General features: G+C 39.3%; 1 protein-coding gene across 3 annotated transcripts in view; it reads left to right on the top strand.

Annotated features, from left to right (window-relative positions):
• Positions 1-13,710, top strand: part of TXK (TXK tyrosine kinase) — a 61,321-nt gene extending 47,611 nt beyond the window's left edge. For all 3 annotated transcript variants that reach the window (XM_027544441.1, XM_027544440.1, XM_027544439.1), the window contains 6 exons: positions 915-1,086; positions 4,387-4,603; positions 7,320-7,384; positions 8,388-8,506; positions 9,994-10,151; positions 13,048-13,710. In XM_027544441.1, the coding sequence (XP_027400242.1) occupies positions 915-1,086; positions 4,387-4,603; positions 7,320-7,384; positions 8,388-8,506; positions 9,994-10,151; positions 13,048-13,116 (800 nt within the window). In that variant the 3' untranslated portion in view covers positions 13,117-13,710. The remainder of the gene's footprint in view (positions 1-914; positions 1,087-4,386; positions 4,604-7,319; positions 7,385-8,387; positions 8,507-9,993; positions 10,152-13,047) is intronic.
• Positions 13,711-14,816: the final 1,106 nt, after the last annotated feature.

The following is a 14,816-nucleotide window of genomic DNA, read 5'->3' as shown; positions in this document are numbered from 1 at the left end:
TGTGAGATCTTAGTTCCCTGACCAGAAATTGAACCTGGGCACTGGACAGTGAAAGCATGAAGTCCTAACCACTGGAGAGCCAGGGAATTCCCTTCAATTCTTTTAAATGCATTATCTTAAAGTTCCAGCAGATGGTGGCATTGCTATATAAAAGGGGATACTAAAAAGTTAAGATTTGATTCTGAGTTTTCCAAAGCATTATTTTAAAAATAGTCCCCCCCCCCAACCACTGATTTGCTTCTATAGGATGAGACATATTCAGTAATGTAATTCTCATTTCAAACGTACACTTAGATATAGGTTAGAATCTTAATATTGAAAATATTTATTAGATGAATTGATTAGGCTTTTTGCAAAAGAGAAAGGGCAAAAAAGCCCTTTGGAGTGGGAGTGGCAGAGGAACAGTAAAAGAAACTGGGATGGGGGTGGGGGGAGCCCAGGTTTTATCTACCTCACAAGTTTACTTATCAGAACAAAACCAGTGTGGGGATGTACGTATTTAGGACCACATCTGGTTTTGGCAGGTTTAGTTTAGAAAGACACAGAACTGTGTTTCCTTCTGGGTCTCTCGGGAAAGAAAAAGCCTGTTTTGATAAGCCATAATTTCTCTCCAAGTAAGTGAGATTTGTATCTTTGTTTGCTTTTATTTATTTAAAATAATGTGTTTATATGGCACGACTCAACATATAAAATTCCTTTAGAACTTATTGCATTTAAACTTGAATTCTGGAATTACACTTTTAAGCCACAATGATAGTATTAAAAATGGTAACAGGTCCTTACTACTCATTTATAAATGTTTTCGACCTCTCTGAAAAATAAAAGAAAATAGGTCGAGATAATTCCTAGATCTTTTCTAGCTCTAAAATTTAACATTTTTCCTTACTTGTAACATGGATATTTTACTTTTCCAGAAAAGTGGGAGATAGATCCATCTGAATTGGCTTTTGTGAAGCAGATTGGAAGTGGTCAGTTTGGGGTGGTCTATTTAGGCCAATGGCGAGCACATGTCCAGGTAGCTATCAAGGCCATCAACGAAGGCTTCATGTCTGAAGAGGATTTCATTGAAGAGGCTAAAGTGATGATGTAAGTATACACAAAACCCAGACAAGTAGACACAACATCCAGGTGTCATGGAAAGAACATGGATTTTGGAGTCAGTCACTAGTGGATTTGTGTCACAACTCTGCCCAAGCTAGTTGTGGGACCTGGGCAAATTATTTGACTTCTGTGTGGCTTGAGTTAGTTCATTTTTCTAAGCTTCAATTTCCTCACCTGTAAAATCTCACCTAGAATCTCTATCAGAAAGAAGGAATTAGAATTTAAATCCTTCTTCTGAGATGTTTAAATATAATTTGAGCAATTTAAACTTTGGGAAAGATATTTCACTTCTATTTCAAATCTCATTATACATTTTTAGGAGCCCTTTCGATAAAGCAGGTGGAAGATGATGGTGAAAGGGGTGATAGCAGAGATGGAGAGACGAGAATAGTTTCAGGATACATTTTTGAGATAAAATTATCAGGACTTGCTGATAAATTAGATGTAACAAATCACTTAAGGAGACTGCGGGACCAAAAAGTGAAAACCAAGGTCTTGGGTGCACTGTTAGGCAGAGAATGGCACCATTTACTGAAATGGGAGAGACTGGCTGAGGAATAGTTTTAGAGGAAAAATGAGTAATTCTGCTTTGGACGTGTTGAATTTGAGAGACCTATTGGGTAGCCAAGTATGACCAAGGGTCAAGTGCATAACGAGTCTAGAGTTCAGGAGAGAGGTCAGCCTGGTCACCACAGATGACATTAAAAACTCTGAAACTTGATCTGATCACATGGGAAAAAAGAACAATTAGAAGAAAAGAAGACTACAGAGTTTGAAAATATTTAAGTAACAAATTTACATAAATATGACATGTTTGTTCTACAATGAATCATATGCATTTTTCTAAGATGAGAAAGGAATGTGTATTAATGCGTCCTAAAGTTACAGCAAACAACGTTCTTTTTCTGTTTGCATCTTTCTGTGCCCTTGAAAAATATTTGTTCTATTTGTTAGACCGAACCATACAAGTGAAGGTTTATTTATTTGTTCTTGCCTTATTTCTGATAAAGGTTATTTCTTTTTTTCTGATAAACTTTTGCTAGTGATCTTACTGAGCAAATACAGTGTAATGTTCTAATTCTCAAATGCTTACATGTGAGTATCAATTTGGCAGCTTTCTCGTGGAAAATTAGTTTTACATTTCAAGAATTACCTCCCTGCCATTATTTTGCACGCATGTAAGCTGCATCCCCTAAGTGAAAATACACTTCATGAATTAGAAAGGTAAATCAGAGAAAATCTACACATATAATATGTACATGTGTGTGCTCAGTTGCTCAGTTGTGTCTGACTCCTGTGATCCCATAGAATGTAGTCTGCCAGGCTCCTCTATCCATGGAATTTCCCAGGCAAGAATAACTGCAGTGTGTTGCCATTTCCTACTCCAGGGAATCTTCCCAGAGATGGAACCCGTCTCTTGTGTCTCCTGCACTGGCAGGCAGATTCTTTACCACTAGTGCCACCATATAATACATATATCTACAAATTAAAATCATGTAGAGCTGCTTGAATAGCTTTCTCCCCTACTAACTGGAGTGTTTCTGTTTGCTCATTATATGGGAATGTATCAATCACTCATACATGTTGTTTTAATATAATTAATCTCCCTGATGCATTGATCTTGTGTTATCTTTATGAATGGAAAGAAGTAACATTTCAAGGTACTTTTGACTAGCAAAATGTTAGTTTATTATACACCTCCTAAAATTACAAACATTAATTTGAATATTCTATTCCATATTCAAGTTGGCATAAAAGGGCTTTAGGGACTAAATATTACAGTACAAAAGAAACAATAAACTTTTGAGAAATAGATGACTAAAAAGTTTTTTTCTTTTTTTAAACTTTTTATTTTATATTAGACCATAGCCGATTAATAATGTTGTAGTAGTTTCAGGTGACCAGCAAAGGGACTTAGTCATATATTTACATGTATCCATTCTCCCTCAAACTCCCCTCCAATCCAGGTTGCCACATAACATTGAGGAGAGTTATCTGTGCTATACAGTAGGTCCTTGTTGTTTATCCATTTTAGATATAGCAGTGTGTACGTGTGGATCCGAACTCCCTAACTATCCCTTCTCCTCATCTTTCCCAGCTGGTAACCAAAAGTTCATTCTCTAAGTCTGTGAATCTGTTTCTGTTTTGTAAATAAGTTCATTTGTATCATTTCATTTCTTTAAACAAGATTTTTAAAATGTATTTTATTTTTGGCTATGCGGGTCATTGTCGCTGCACGGGCTTTTCTCTAGTAACGGTGAGCCTGGGCTGCTCTCTAGCTGCGGTGTGCATGCTTTTCATTGCAGTGGCATCTCCTGTGCGGAGCACAGGCTCTAGGGCATGTAGGCTTCAGTAGTTGTGGCTCCCAGACAAAGGCGCAATAGCTGTGGCGCACAGGCTTAGTTGCTCCATGGCACGTGGGATCTTCCCAGATCAGGGATCAAACCTGTGTCTCTTGCATTTGCAGGTGGATTCTTTACCACTGAGCCACCAGGGAAGCCCCTCATATGTATCATTTCTTAAAAACTTTATTTTAGTGTATTTTAGTAGGTAATATTCAAGAACACAGTATGTGTGTGTGAAAAGAGAAAAAGAGAGGAGAGAAAAGTTCAAGCAGCTGAGCACGAATGTTTTAATTCTCTAAAGTGAAATTTTCTTTAAGTTATCCAACAGTTCAAAGCTCATTTCTATGAGGTGTCACAGCCATCACCCTTTTAAGAGACATAAAAGTATGATATGGGTGTGTCTGTGTGTATGTGTGTGATTACTAAATACATAGAAGAGTTTCATGTCAGTAAATGTTTTTCAGTCTTCAACTTAATCTAAAAATTTCCTTTAAATGCATTTATTAGTTATAATTCAATTTTCTAAAATTTCTCAATTTATAAAAATTCACATCAATTGCTCTTTCTTCCCTCTGTCTGTCCTGAATTTTTTGTCTAGACAGCTGTGATTGGGGAGGTTGAAACTCAAGGACCAGGAACTGGGCAAGGGGTAGCAGTAAAGAGGAAACAAAAGGCTTACAAAATGGAAAAAAGAAAAACAGAATATGGGGCATGGACTATCCTGTATGTATCACAACTTAGGAAGTAGTACCGCATGACCTCTTGACCCCACTCTCTTAGCACATAAAGTGGAAAAGAAACTGTCCTACTTGCTCTGTGGTTGGGTTAGTTTCAATCATAGCTTGATGATGAACATCTTGTGGAAATGGTAAATATCACCAGTTGAGTTCAAACACTTGAAAACACAAATTTGCTCATGGGTCTATGTTTTCTTCCACAGGAAGTTATCTCATTCGAAGCTGGTTCAGCTTTATGGAGTGTGTATACAGCAGAAGCCCCTTTACATTGTGACAGAGTTTATGGAACATGGCTGCCTGCTTAACTATCTGAGAGAGAGAAAAGGAAAGCTCAGCAAGGAGATACTACTGAGTGTGTGCCAAGATATCTGTGAAGGAATGGAGTATCTGGAGAGAAACTGCTTTATCCATAGAGATTTAGTAAGTACAGTGCAAATTTGCTGACTATTTTGTGTATTAAACATATATTCAGAAGGACATGATAAGTTAGGACTTTCAACACTTTGAATAATGCATCCTTTGGCTTAATTTTAAAACATTTTTCTATTCGTGTAATTTGTTGGGAAATGTAGCTTAATTTTCTATTGCCTACTGATGCTGTAACCAAGTAAGATGTTACTCTACATATGTCTTGAACTAATTATTCACCAACAAATCAACTACTTTCCTTTCCTCTCTCCCCCTTTCTTTGTCCTTCTCTTACTGCTATCTTTATTTCAACTAATAATCTAATACATATTAAGTGCCTGTATATGACAAGCTCTCTGCCAGGTGCTGGAGGACCATGCTGAAGCCCCAGCCCCAGTGGGTCTCACCCAGGGGGCGAAACTGCCTCCAGGTGGAGGTGGTTTGGTTCTTACAGCATCATAAAAGCACTACTGGCATTATTGAGAGGGACTCGAAATGTTAAACCATTCTGTTCTGTATAGCTCAGAACAACCCTCCAACAAACAAGATCAAAGCTTGTTTTACCTCAGAAGCAAATAGCTCTGCTTCCCTGCCTTGCTACCTCCCCTTGAAAAACATTTTCTGTCTGCTCCGTATTTATTCATGATATTCGTACTATTCCTTCTGTGTCCTTTCATGTCTCGTTTCTAAGTTCCTAAATTAAATCCAATGAAAATTTGAGAATTTATGAGAAGTCCCTGTTACTGACACTTACAGGTAATCCTGAACTTTCATCAGCCATGACTGCTGCTGCTGCTGCTAAGTTGCTTCAGTTGTGTCCGACTCTGTGCGACCCCACAGACGGCAGCCCACCAGGCTCCTCCGTCCCTGGGATTCTCCAGGCAAGAACACTGGAGTGGGTTGCCATTTCCTTCTCCAATGCATGAAAGTGAAAAGTGAAAGTGAAGTCGCTCAGTCATGTCCAACCCTTAGCGACCCCAATGGACTGTCATTCAGGCTGGACTATTTTGGGGAAAGAAAGGGGTCATAATTTCATTAGCCCCAGCACACCATTGCTTGTCCTACACATGATTTAGAGCTCTCATTGGCATTTATTATTTACTACCTCCTTTAATAATTGTTTACATTGTTTATGCAAATATTAGACTCCAGACTCCTTGACATCAAGGCGTAGACTTCTGAGCTGCAGTTCAGTGTCATTAGAGTGCAAGTTGCTGAGCAATGGCTCTCAAACTTAGCTGGGCATTAGAATCATCTGGGAGCTTTAAAACATCACAGTACCGAGCCCATACCACCAACCAATGAAATTAGAATCTTTGGGGCTAAAATCTAGTGATCAACTGTTTTGGAAAATTTCCCTGATAAGTTTGTTATGTAGTCAAGATGGCATACCCTGCCTCAGCTAGTTGAAATCTCACCTTTGTTTCTTACTAGACATGTGACCTTAAGTTAGTTAACTAGTCAAGTGGTGTTAATTATAGCACCTCCTTCCTCTGGGCTTACTGGGAGGATTGCGTGGATTAATATGTGTAAGCACTTCAAGCAAAAGCCCCACCATCGTTTTACACGCTTCATGACACATTCCCCAGTGTCTGGCCTGAGTTGCCGTTGAGCGCACATTTTGTTGGATGGATATGGTATCAGTTCCACCTAACTCACCTTCCTAGTCTCTGTGGTTTGTCCTCCCCATAAAGATTAGAATTCAAAATTCAGTCAGGTGATGGTTGAGGTAATTCCATTTGCTCCAGCTGTCTTCTTGCAGACCTGCCTGGTCTTGGTTCCTTCCTCGATCACTTTCTTTTGTGTCCTGTCTTCTCCACCTACATGCCACTCAAGATATATTAGCTAACAATGCGTGTGTTCTCTGTCGAGGGCTTGCCTTGTGGTTTGACTTTGAGATCATTGCTGGCACTTGACAACATCTTCCAGACTGGCTCCTGCTGGCTCTCCATTTCAAGTTTTTTCTTTTGTTTTTGAACTAACTGAACCACAAATTAGCTCAAAAGAGAAAAATTCTGTCAAACCTTTCACCTACATGAGGCTAAAAAATCAAGTCAATGGTTTTTCTGACTAAGCTGACTGAAAATAGATTGTCTTGGCATCAAATAGTTTCTGCATTATATACTACTATATTTAGTTCACTGTGGTTTAATAAATAAGAAAATATCAATTGTAAACAGTTCAGTTCAGTTCAGTTGCTCAGTTGTGTCCGACTCTTTGTGACCCCATGATGTTACATTCAATGAAATGTAAATTTTAAATACAATTTGTTAATTTCTATAAATAATTTTATATAATGAATATCCCAAAGATATATAATGATCTTTTATTTTTCATGCATATTGGACTTTCCTCTTTTTACTTATAAAGGTAAAGTTTTAAATACACACTGTTTTTTATATCAAGATTCATAGTTTTTTACCTCTTAGGTTGAGTTTCTCCTGATACTTGTCAAGGATACTTCTTGAGAAAGATTACACATTTTAAAAAGGAAAAAAGTTAGTTAAAAATTTTCTTTTTTATCATTTCTTAAAAAAAAATCACTAAAATCCATCTCGCAAGGGCAGATACATTAAATCCTATGTAGCATTGACAGTTATCACCATGAAGTAACATGGGTGTTCACTCAGATGTAGTGCTGAGCCACAAACGAAATAAGGAAAAGAGTACAAACTCTGTAAAGAAAAAACTTTGTATTCAAACCTGAATTCTTTTCTTCTTTTTATAGGCAGCAAGGAATTGTTTGGTCAGTTCTACATGTATAGTAAAAATTTCGGACTTTGGAATGACAAGGTACATGATATACTTTCTTTCTTTCTTTGCTCATAGTAGGGACTCTTATGTTCGTCTACAGACAAGCTGAAGGTGTTATTGGCATTGCTCTTTCTTCCCTGAGGGAAGTGTTGATGTGGTTGGATATCCTGCTGACCCACTTTGAGTTTTAGCACATGCACCAATTGAGCTATAAGGGAAACTGAGACTGTGGGTTAGTCTTCTGATCTGTCAGGTCATTATTAAAAGAAGTATGTCATCCCTTAAGAATAAAAAGAATTTCTTAGTCTACTTATCATATGTAGAAGGTTAAGAGAAAAGTTTTCCTTATATATTTCTGAAATAGAAAAAAAACAAAAAGAATTTGTTTACTCAGCTCTGATTTTGCTATCCTTTTCCTGCATTTCTCTTATCAACTGTAGTAGCTTACAGACAGCAAGGGTGTGAAAATAAGGTTGGAAAACCTTATTTTCAACAACTCAGGGCAATTTATATTTTGAGTCTGCTTCCCTTCAGGTTGCTAGAAATTTAATCCTAGTGATTTCAGGGTTTCTCCCTGGCTCTCTTCAGGGTCAAAATCCAAACTCCTTCTGTCTCATGGGGCCACATACTAGAGATGGCCTGACTGGTCCCTGTTGCTATCCACGGACACTGGCTTCCCTGCAGCCACCATCTTCCTGTTTTGTCCTGGTCTGACTCTTGACACAGGTGGTTGCTGACTCATCCTGAATTTCTGTCTGCAAGATTCCTTCATGCCTGGCATTATTAAACCGCAGGCCTGTTTTAGACTGAAGAATTGCTATGGTTTTCTGGGATTCAAATATAAACACAATGGAGGTTTGGTTTAAGGAGGAAACTGTATAAAGGTGACTTTCCCACCTTGATAGCAAGGAGAGAAGGTATCCTTAGCCTTTCTGTGGCAAAATACTTTGTATTTTAGAAATCAGAGTTAACTAAAAGGATTAGAAGTACACAGAACTTAGGGGTGATTAACACAATGTGCTCTGAACTCTGATGGCCCCAGGTACGTTTTGGATGATGAATATGTCAGTTCTTCTGGAGCCAAGTTCCCAGTCAAGTGGTCCCCTCCTGAAGTTTTTCATTTCAACAGATACAGCAGCAAATCTGACGTCTGGTCATTCGGTGAGTGAATTTGATGTTCATTTGTTGGAGCTTTATTGAATAAAATAGAGATTGCTCTTTTAACGTTGATTTCTTGATATTATCTAGCTAAAAGTCTTCTTATAACTGTGTTTCTGTCTCAGGTGTTCTAACACATCAGATTGTCTTTGGCAACTGGTAACCTTCTTACGTAAATTTGCCTTTGGGATCTTTCCCTTTCCCACTGAGCACTTGCTGTAAAACCATTACCGAGTCTACTGATTTAGAAAACAAATTCAGCCAAACTTCCCACACCACAGAGACTTGCAAGGAAAACTGATCTTACAGTGTCATTTATTCTTGAGTGTAATTAAGAACCTTCATTGCTTGACTATCAGTGATGCCATCTCATTTACATTATTATTCCCATATTTGGTGAAATTAGACATAGGCTTCCTTGGGGTCTATCAATTGCTATTTATATTGGGTAATGTTCTTCATTGAAAAAGAGATACTGTGGACCCATGTCTGATAGAATTTGTTCTTTGAGTTGACTTCCAGAAAATGGCAATAAATATATAAATAATCTATCTATTCTCTTTTACCTGGGCCTTCCTGGGTGCCTTCTTAGGTTTTGAGAGACATCTGTACCATCAAGGGGTGTGAATGTTATTGCCCACAATAAGGTTTAGCTTGTATTGATCTCATTAGCTCTCCACTGACATGTGATAGTCTTGGCTGGTGACATTTTAAGCTCTGCTGGAGAGCAGTTGAGTTGTGAGACCAATGATAGCAACATAAGGATCTCATCAATGGTGGTTGTAGAACAATTAGAAACCCTTGAGTTTTACCTGACCACCTGTCTTTCTTCATCACTGAACAGTGAGCTTTTTAAATTCTTAAGAACTTGGACAGGTTTCAATCTTAATTCTGTGGCTCTAACATAAGGGTGGAATCTGATCAATACATAATACATATTTGTAGAATAAGTGAATAATTAAATGAACTCAAAGTGAGAGACTTGAAGGAGCTTCATCAATCATCAATGAGTTTTGAACACCTGCTTATATAAACAGAACCCCTGCCAGCTTTTCTGGGACTCTACTCAGCAGTCTTTCAGTGGAAAGAGGGAAATGCACTCCTCCTGGACAGGAGTTTTCCTAGCCTTAGCAGGCAGTAGGGGATTACACAATATTGTCATTTTCTATGGAATGGTAGAAGGTTTCATTGATGTCAGGGTGTGGAGACATGAATAGTACTTTGAATTAAAGATGCTGCCAGCATTTTCTTCCAATAAGGAGGCAGTCAGGACCAACAGAAAAGGGAATAAATTGTTTTCCTTTGGAATATATTCAGTTCAAAACCTACAATGCACAGTATCTGCTTCCTGGACAGAACTGCAGTCATTCTGGATGATCGTAACTCCATGGCTGCAGGAGGGAAATAATGCCTTGTGATTGGAAACAGCTCTTCCAGTTCCAAGTAACCACCTCTCTCTAACCTCTTATTTTAATGTGTTTTATTTTCAGGAGTTTTGATGTGGGAAGTTTTCTCAGAAGGAAAAATGCCTTTTGAAAATAGGTCAAATTTGCAAGTCGTGGAAGCTATTTCTAAAGGCTTCAGGCTGTACCGACCTTACCTGGCACCAATGTGCATATATGAAGTCATGTATAGCTGCTGGCATGAGGTGAGTGCCCTTACTTTCCTACAAAGGTTGGCAGTTCCTGCATCTAAGAGCAGATTATCACCCATGTTACCCCAGGACTCTGTCATGGCAGGAAACGGTTTCTGTTTCTTAGTAATGATCCCTGAGAGCTGGAAGTAATTCCACAACAAAAATCATCAACCCATTTTAATAGTGGCCTTTCAACTGAGGAATTCAGTAGCTTTTCTAATTCTTATCTTTCCAGAATTGGTTCCTACAGAAACTCTTGATGTTATTAAAGCCTCGGTGATGAGAGGTTTTACTCCTTTTAAGAACTTCTGGGTGGAAACTTGTTCAATTTTCACGTTGAAAGAGAAGGATGGTGTTCTTATTTACTTCACTCTACTATAATTCATCTTGCTTTTCCAAGGCTAAGAGTAATGGGTTTCATCTCTCCTGTGGCATTTGAGACTGAGAGAGAGATTAAACAAGAATAGGAATGAAGGCAGGAAGTGAGCCAGGAACTTGTACTCAGAAAACTCTCTCTCAGGAGGCCAGTTTCTCTTTTACTTGAAATGCCAACCTTAAAAACAAAGCCAGAAGAGTTTACATCCCACCTCTGTCTTTTCTGGGCACAACTCAACACACCCCTCCCCATCATCAGACTCCTCTGTGACTTTGACAGTTCTTCTCTCTTTCCAGTTGACAGTTTCAGCCCAGAATAACTACAGCTGGATGAGGATTTCCTCCTGGCCAAAAAAGAAGTCACTCGACTTTCAATTCACAAACACTAAAAAAATTCAGTATTTCAAAAGTAACGTGGTTGTTTCCATTCCAGAGAAGTATTAATTTTATAAAGATCCCCAGTGTATGAAAATACTTTACATATGATTAACTGCTATGCAAGGAATCTTGAAAGACATAAAAAAAATATTAAGTAAGCTATTAGTAACAAACAGATGTCTGAAGAGCATCTTTGCAATAATCATGTAAATAGCTCAGGAATGTACATGTTTAAAGCAATATACTTGTACATATACACATACAATATAATACTTATTGAGATTTTACATATCTTGGAGAGGAGACAGAGAAAGGAGTAAATAAGATACTGACAAGAGGACCAAGTAAACAAGGTGCTTAAGCATCTCTAGACTCAAACATGATTATATTAGCATGGTTATACTTGTTTCCGGAGAAGGCAATGGCACCCCACTCCAGTACTCTTGCCTGGAAAATCCCATGGGCGGAGGAGCCTGGTAGGCTGCAGTCCATGGGGTCGCAAAGAGTAGGACATGACTGAGCAACTTCACTTTCCCTTTTCACTTTCATGCATTGGAGAAGGAAATGGCAACCCACTCCAGTGTTCTTGCCTGGAGAATCTCAGGGACGGGGGAGCCTGGTGGGCTGCCGTCTCTGGGGTCACACAGAGTCGGACACGACTGAAGCGACTTAGCAGCAGCAGCACACTTGTTTCATTGGCTCTACTACTGGCACAACCTCAGCACCAGCAACAAGCTCCACTATTTATTCTTGAAGTCTCAAGGAAGACCCTCACATGTGCTCACATATTCTTCTATTCCGTCCTTTAATTGTTAGATTTTCTCTATTTAAAAAATTTAGTTTATTAAAGTATAGTTGACTTACAATGTTGTGCATTAATTGCTGTTGTACAGCAAAGTGATTCAGTTATACATATACATACATTCTTCTTCTTCTTCCCTGTTATGGTTTATCACAGGACATTGACTATTGTTCCCTGTGTATACAGTAGGACCTTGTTGTTTATCCATTCTGTATATAATAGTTTGCACCTTCTAATCCCAAACTCCCAATCCATCCCTCCTCCACGCCCCTTCCCCCTTGGCAACTATAAATCTGTTCTCTATGTCTGTGTGTCTGCTTCTTTTTTGTAGATAAGTTCATTTGTTTCATAGTTTATCCACATATAAGTAATATCATATGGTATTTGTCTTTCTCTTTCTGACTGACTTCACTCAGTATGATAATCTTTAGGTCCGTCCATGTTGCTGCATATGGTATTACTTTCTCTTTTTATGGCTGAGTAGTATTCCATTGTATATATGTACCTCATCTTCTTTATCCATTCCTGCATTGACGCATATTTAGGTTGTCTCCTACTCTGTACTTTTATTGATGCCATCGGTTTACAAGCCACTAGGGGTGGTGTCTCCCTACTAACCCTGTTGCCAGGGACCTCTACTACCATGAATATTTCTATTTCCCATGGATTTCAAAGATGCCATGGAGCTTCCTCATGGAGTCAAAGTCAAACCACATCCCACTGTGAAATAGAGAAAAGGCTCTAATCTTCGTGGCTGGGAGTTTATTGACTGAGCCTTAAGACAGCACAATCAGTGCTTTAAGACCTGAAAAGGCCCTCATGGAAATATGCCTTTTGCTTTCTGACTAAAATCTGTCTTTCTACAGGGGGTCAGGTATAGTGAATAACTGGGGCTGAGCTTGGGGACTTGGGACTCTAGAGGCCCCTCTCTCCCAGCTCTTCCTTTATTCCATGCATATCAAGTCATCCAAATAGATCTCTGGGGCAGATCTGTGGAACGCTCTGTGGTGATGGAAATATGCTATCTGCATTGTCCAATAGGTCAGGCCATACCTGGCTATCAAAGAATTGAAAAGTGGTTAGGGTGACTGAGAACTGAATTTTAAGATGTATCTAATTTCAGTTAATTTAAATAGCCACGTGCAGCTAGTGTTTGCAGCTCTAGCCATTTTTGCAGCGATCTCTTCCCTTATATTTTCACACCCCTGCCTCGCTCAACTGCCATTCATGCCCTGTGTATCAGCCAAGATATCTGTCTCTTCTGTTCGTGGTGAGCTAGCCTGGATCCGGGTCCAAAGCTGGTCTCCGTGTGAGTCTTAAGCTAAGTTGACTGCCTCCAATTCCCTTTTCCAGAAACCTAAAGGCCGCCCGACGTTTGCTGAGCTGCTACAGGTTCTTACAGAGATTGCAGAAACCTGGTGACCTAAAGGGACTGCCAACCCAGAGGATCATCCTGCAGGACTGTCATGAAAGGAAACCCTGGGTGAAGTCACTGATGGTGAATATCACCCTTTAGAGCCACTGACTCTAAGAAACAGTGCAAAGATTACAGGCTTTTCCAATTTGTTAAAGCTTGAGAGTATTCTGACAATAACTTTTCTACATATATGTTTGAGAGTGACTTCTAAACTTGGACTATTCTATAATATTCTTTATGTCTCATGCATGAAGAATGAAAAAATTGCTCCATAGTCGTCTTTATAGTGGCTGCTCTTCACGAGAAGCGCCCTGAGAGCCCTAAGGTTACATGAAAACCTTATCCTTAACTGAGGACACTGCTTTACTGAAGAGGAGTGACTTTTGTTTTTACTTTGGTGGCTCATGTGTAGAAGATGAAAATAAATTCTGCCAAATCCTGGAATAAAGGAGCCTCCCCTGCAGGATGTTGTGCTTTTGAGCTGTACAGATCTTTATGAAAAATGCACCTTTACAAGCCACATGAGTGGACATTCTGGAACTGTCCTTCATAATCTTCCTTATGTTATTTAATAAACTATTTTTGCACAGATTTAATTATTTCAGCAGTTTCCTGTGCTCCAGTATTGAACACTGTTACAGGAGAAAGTCCTTTGAACAGGACCTGGTGAAGTTTCTGTTTCTAGTGAGATCCATTGTCCAGGGCAATTCAGAACCTGCATCTCAGTTCTGAGATTTCACCCTTGGTACCTGTGAAATTGAATAATTGAGGAAGCCTCATTTTATCATAGAGAGTACCTCTGGCACCTTCTAGAAGATGACTTGCTTTTTCCATAAGAATAAAAGGTGGCAAAAGCAAGATATTCAAATGTTACATCAAAGTTCCATTATTTCTGAAGTCCAGGGTTTTAGATTCAAAATGAAACAACCAGTAATCACCATTAAACCTTAATTTTTCACGTACCATTTGCAGGAATGACTGGAAATTGATCTTCGTCATCCTCAGTGCTTCAGAAAGGGGAAGCTGCATAGGGGAAAGGGTGCTGCAGAAAGCGGGAGTCATTACCATGAAGTTTAACAATGGGAGGGGCTTTCTAGGTGGCACCTAGTGGTAAAGAACCCGCCTGCCAATGCAGGAAACATAAGAGACATGAGTTTGACCTCTGGGTCGGGAAGATCCCCTGGAGGCGGGGTCATGGCAACCCACTCCAGTATTCTTGCCTGGAGAATCCCCTGGACAGAGGAACTTGGCAGGCTACAACCGATAGGGTCACAAAAAGAGCTGGACACAACTGAGCACACTCGCACTTGGAAATAGAAACTGAGAGCTCTGGGGAGGGCAGCGGAGGAGTAATAGATGCAGGAAAGATAAGCAAAAAACATCCACCATTCTTCTCTTCCCAGTGACTCTCTTGCTTTCTTGGCCATTTAACACTTGGTCCAGCATCCTCACTAGTAATTACTTGGAGCTCTTCAGCTATGACCCCTATTTCCTTAAAGCATGATTGATAAATTGGGGGACTTTGTCAGTATTAAGTGCCAGTTGGCCAGGTTTGTTTTTCTCCAGCACTTTAATGTTTTGAAGTAATCTGGGGTAATTTTTCTCACAACTAACGAGAAAGCTTTCGCAGTAAATGAGGATCTTAAGAAAAAGCTGAAAGTCCTTTATAGGTGCCTTCTTTTAGTGCCGGTAGTGGTGGGTTTGG

The sequence above is a fragment of the Bos indicus x Bos taurus genome, chromosome 6 (assembly GCF_003369695.1).
Source record: "Bos indicus x Bos taurus breed Angus x Brahman F1 hybrid chromosome 6, Bos_hybrid_MaternalHap_v2.0, whole genome shotgun sequence".
Taxonomy (NCBI): domain Eukaryota; kingdom Metazoa; phylum Chordata; class Mammalia; order Artiodactyla; family Bovidae; genus Bos; species Bos indicus x Bos taurus.
This window is presented reverse-complemented; position numbering and strand designations above follow the sequence as displayed.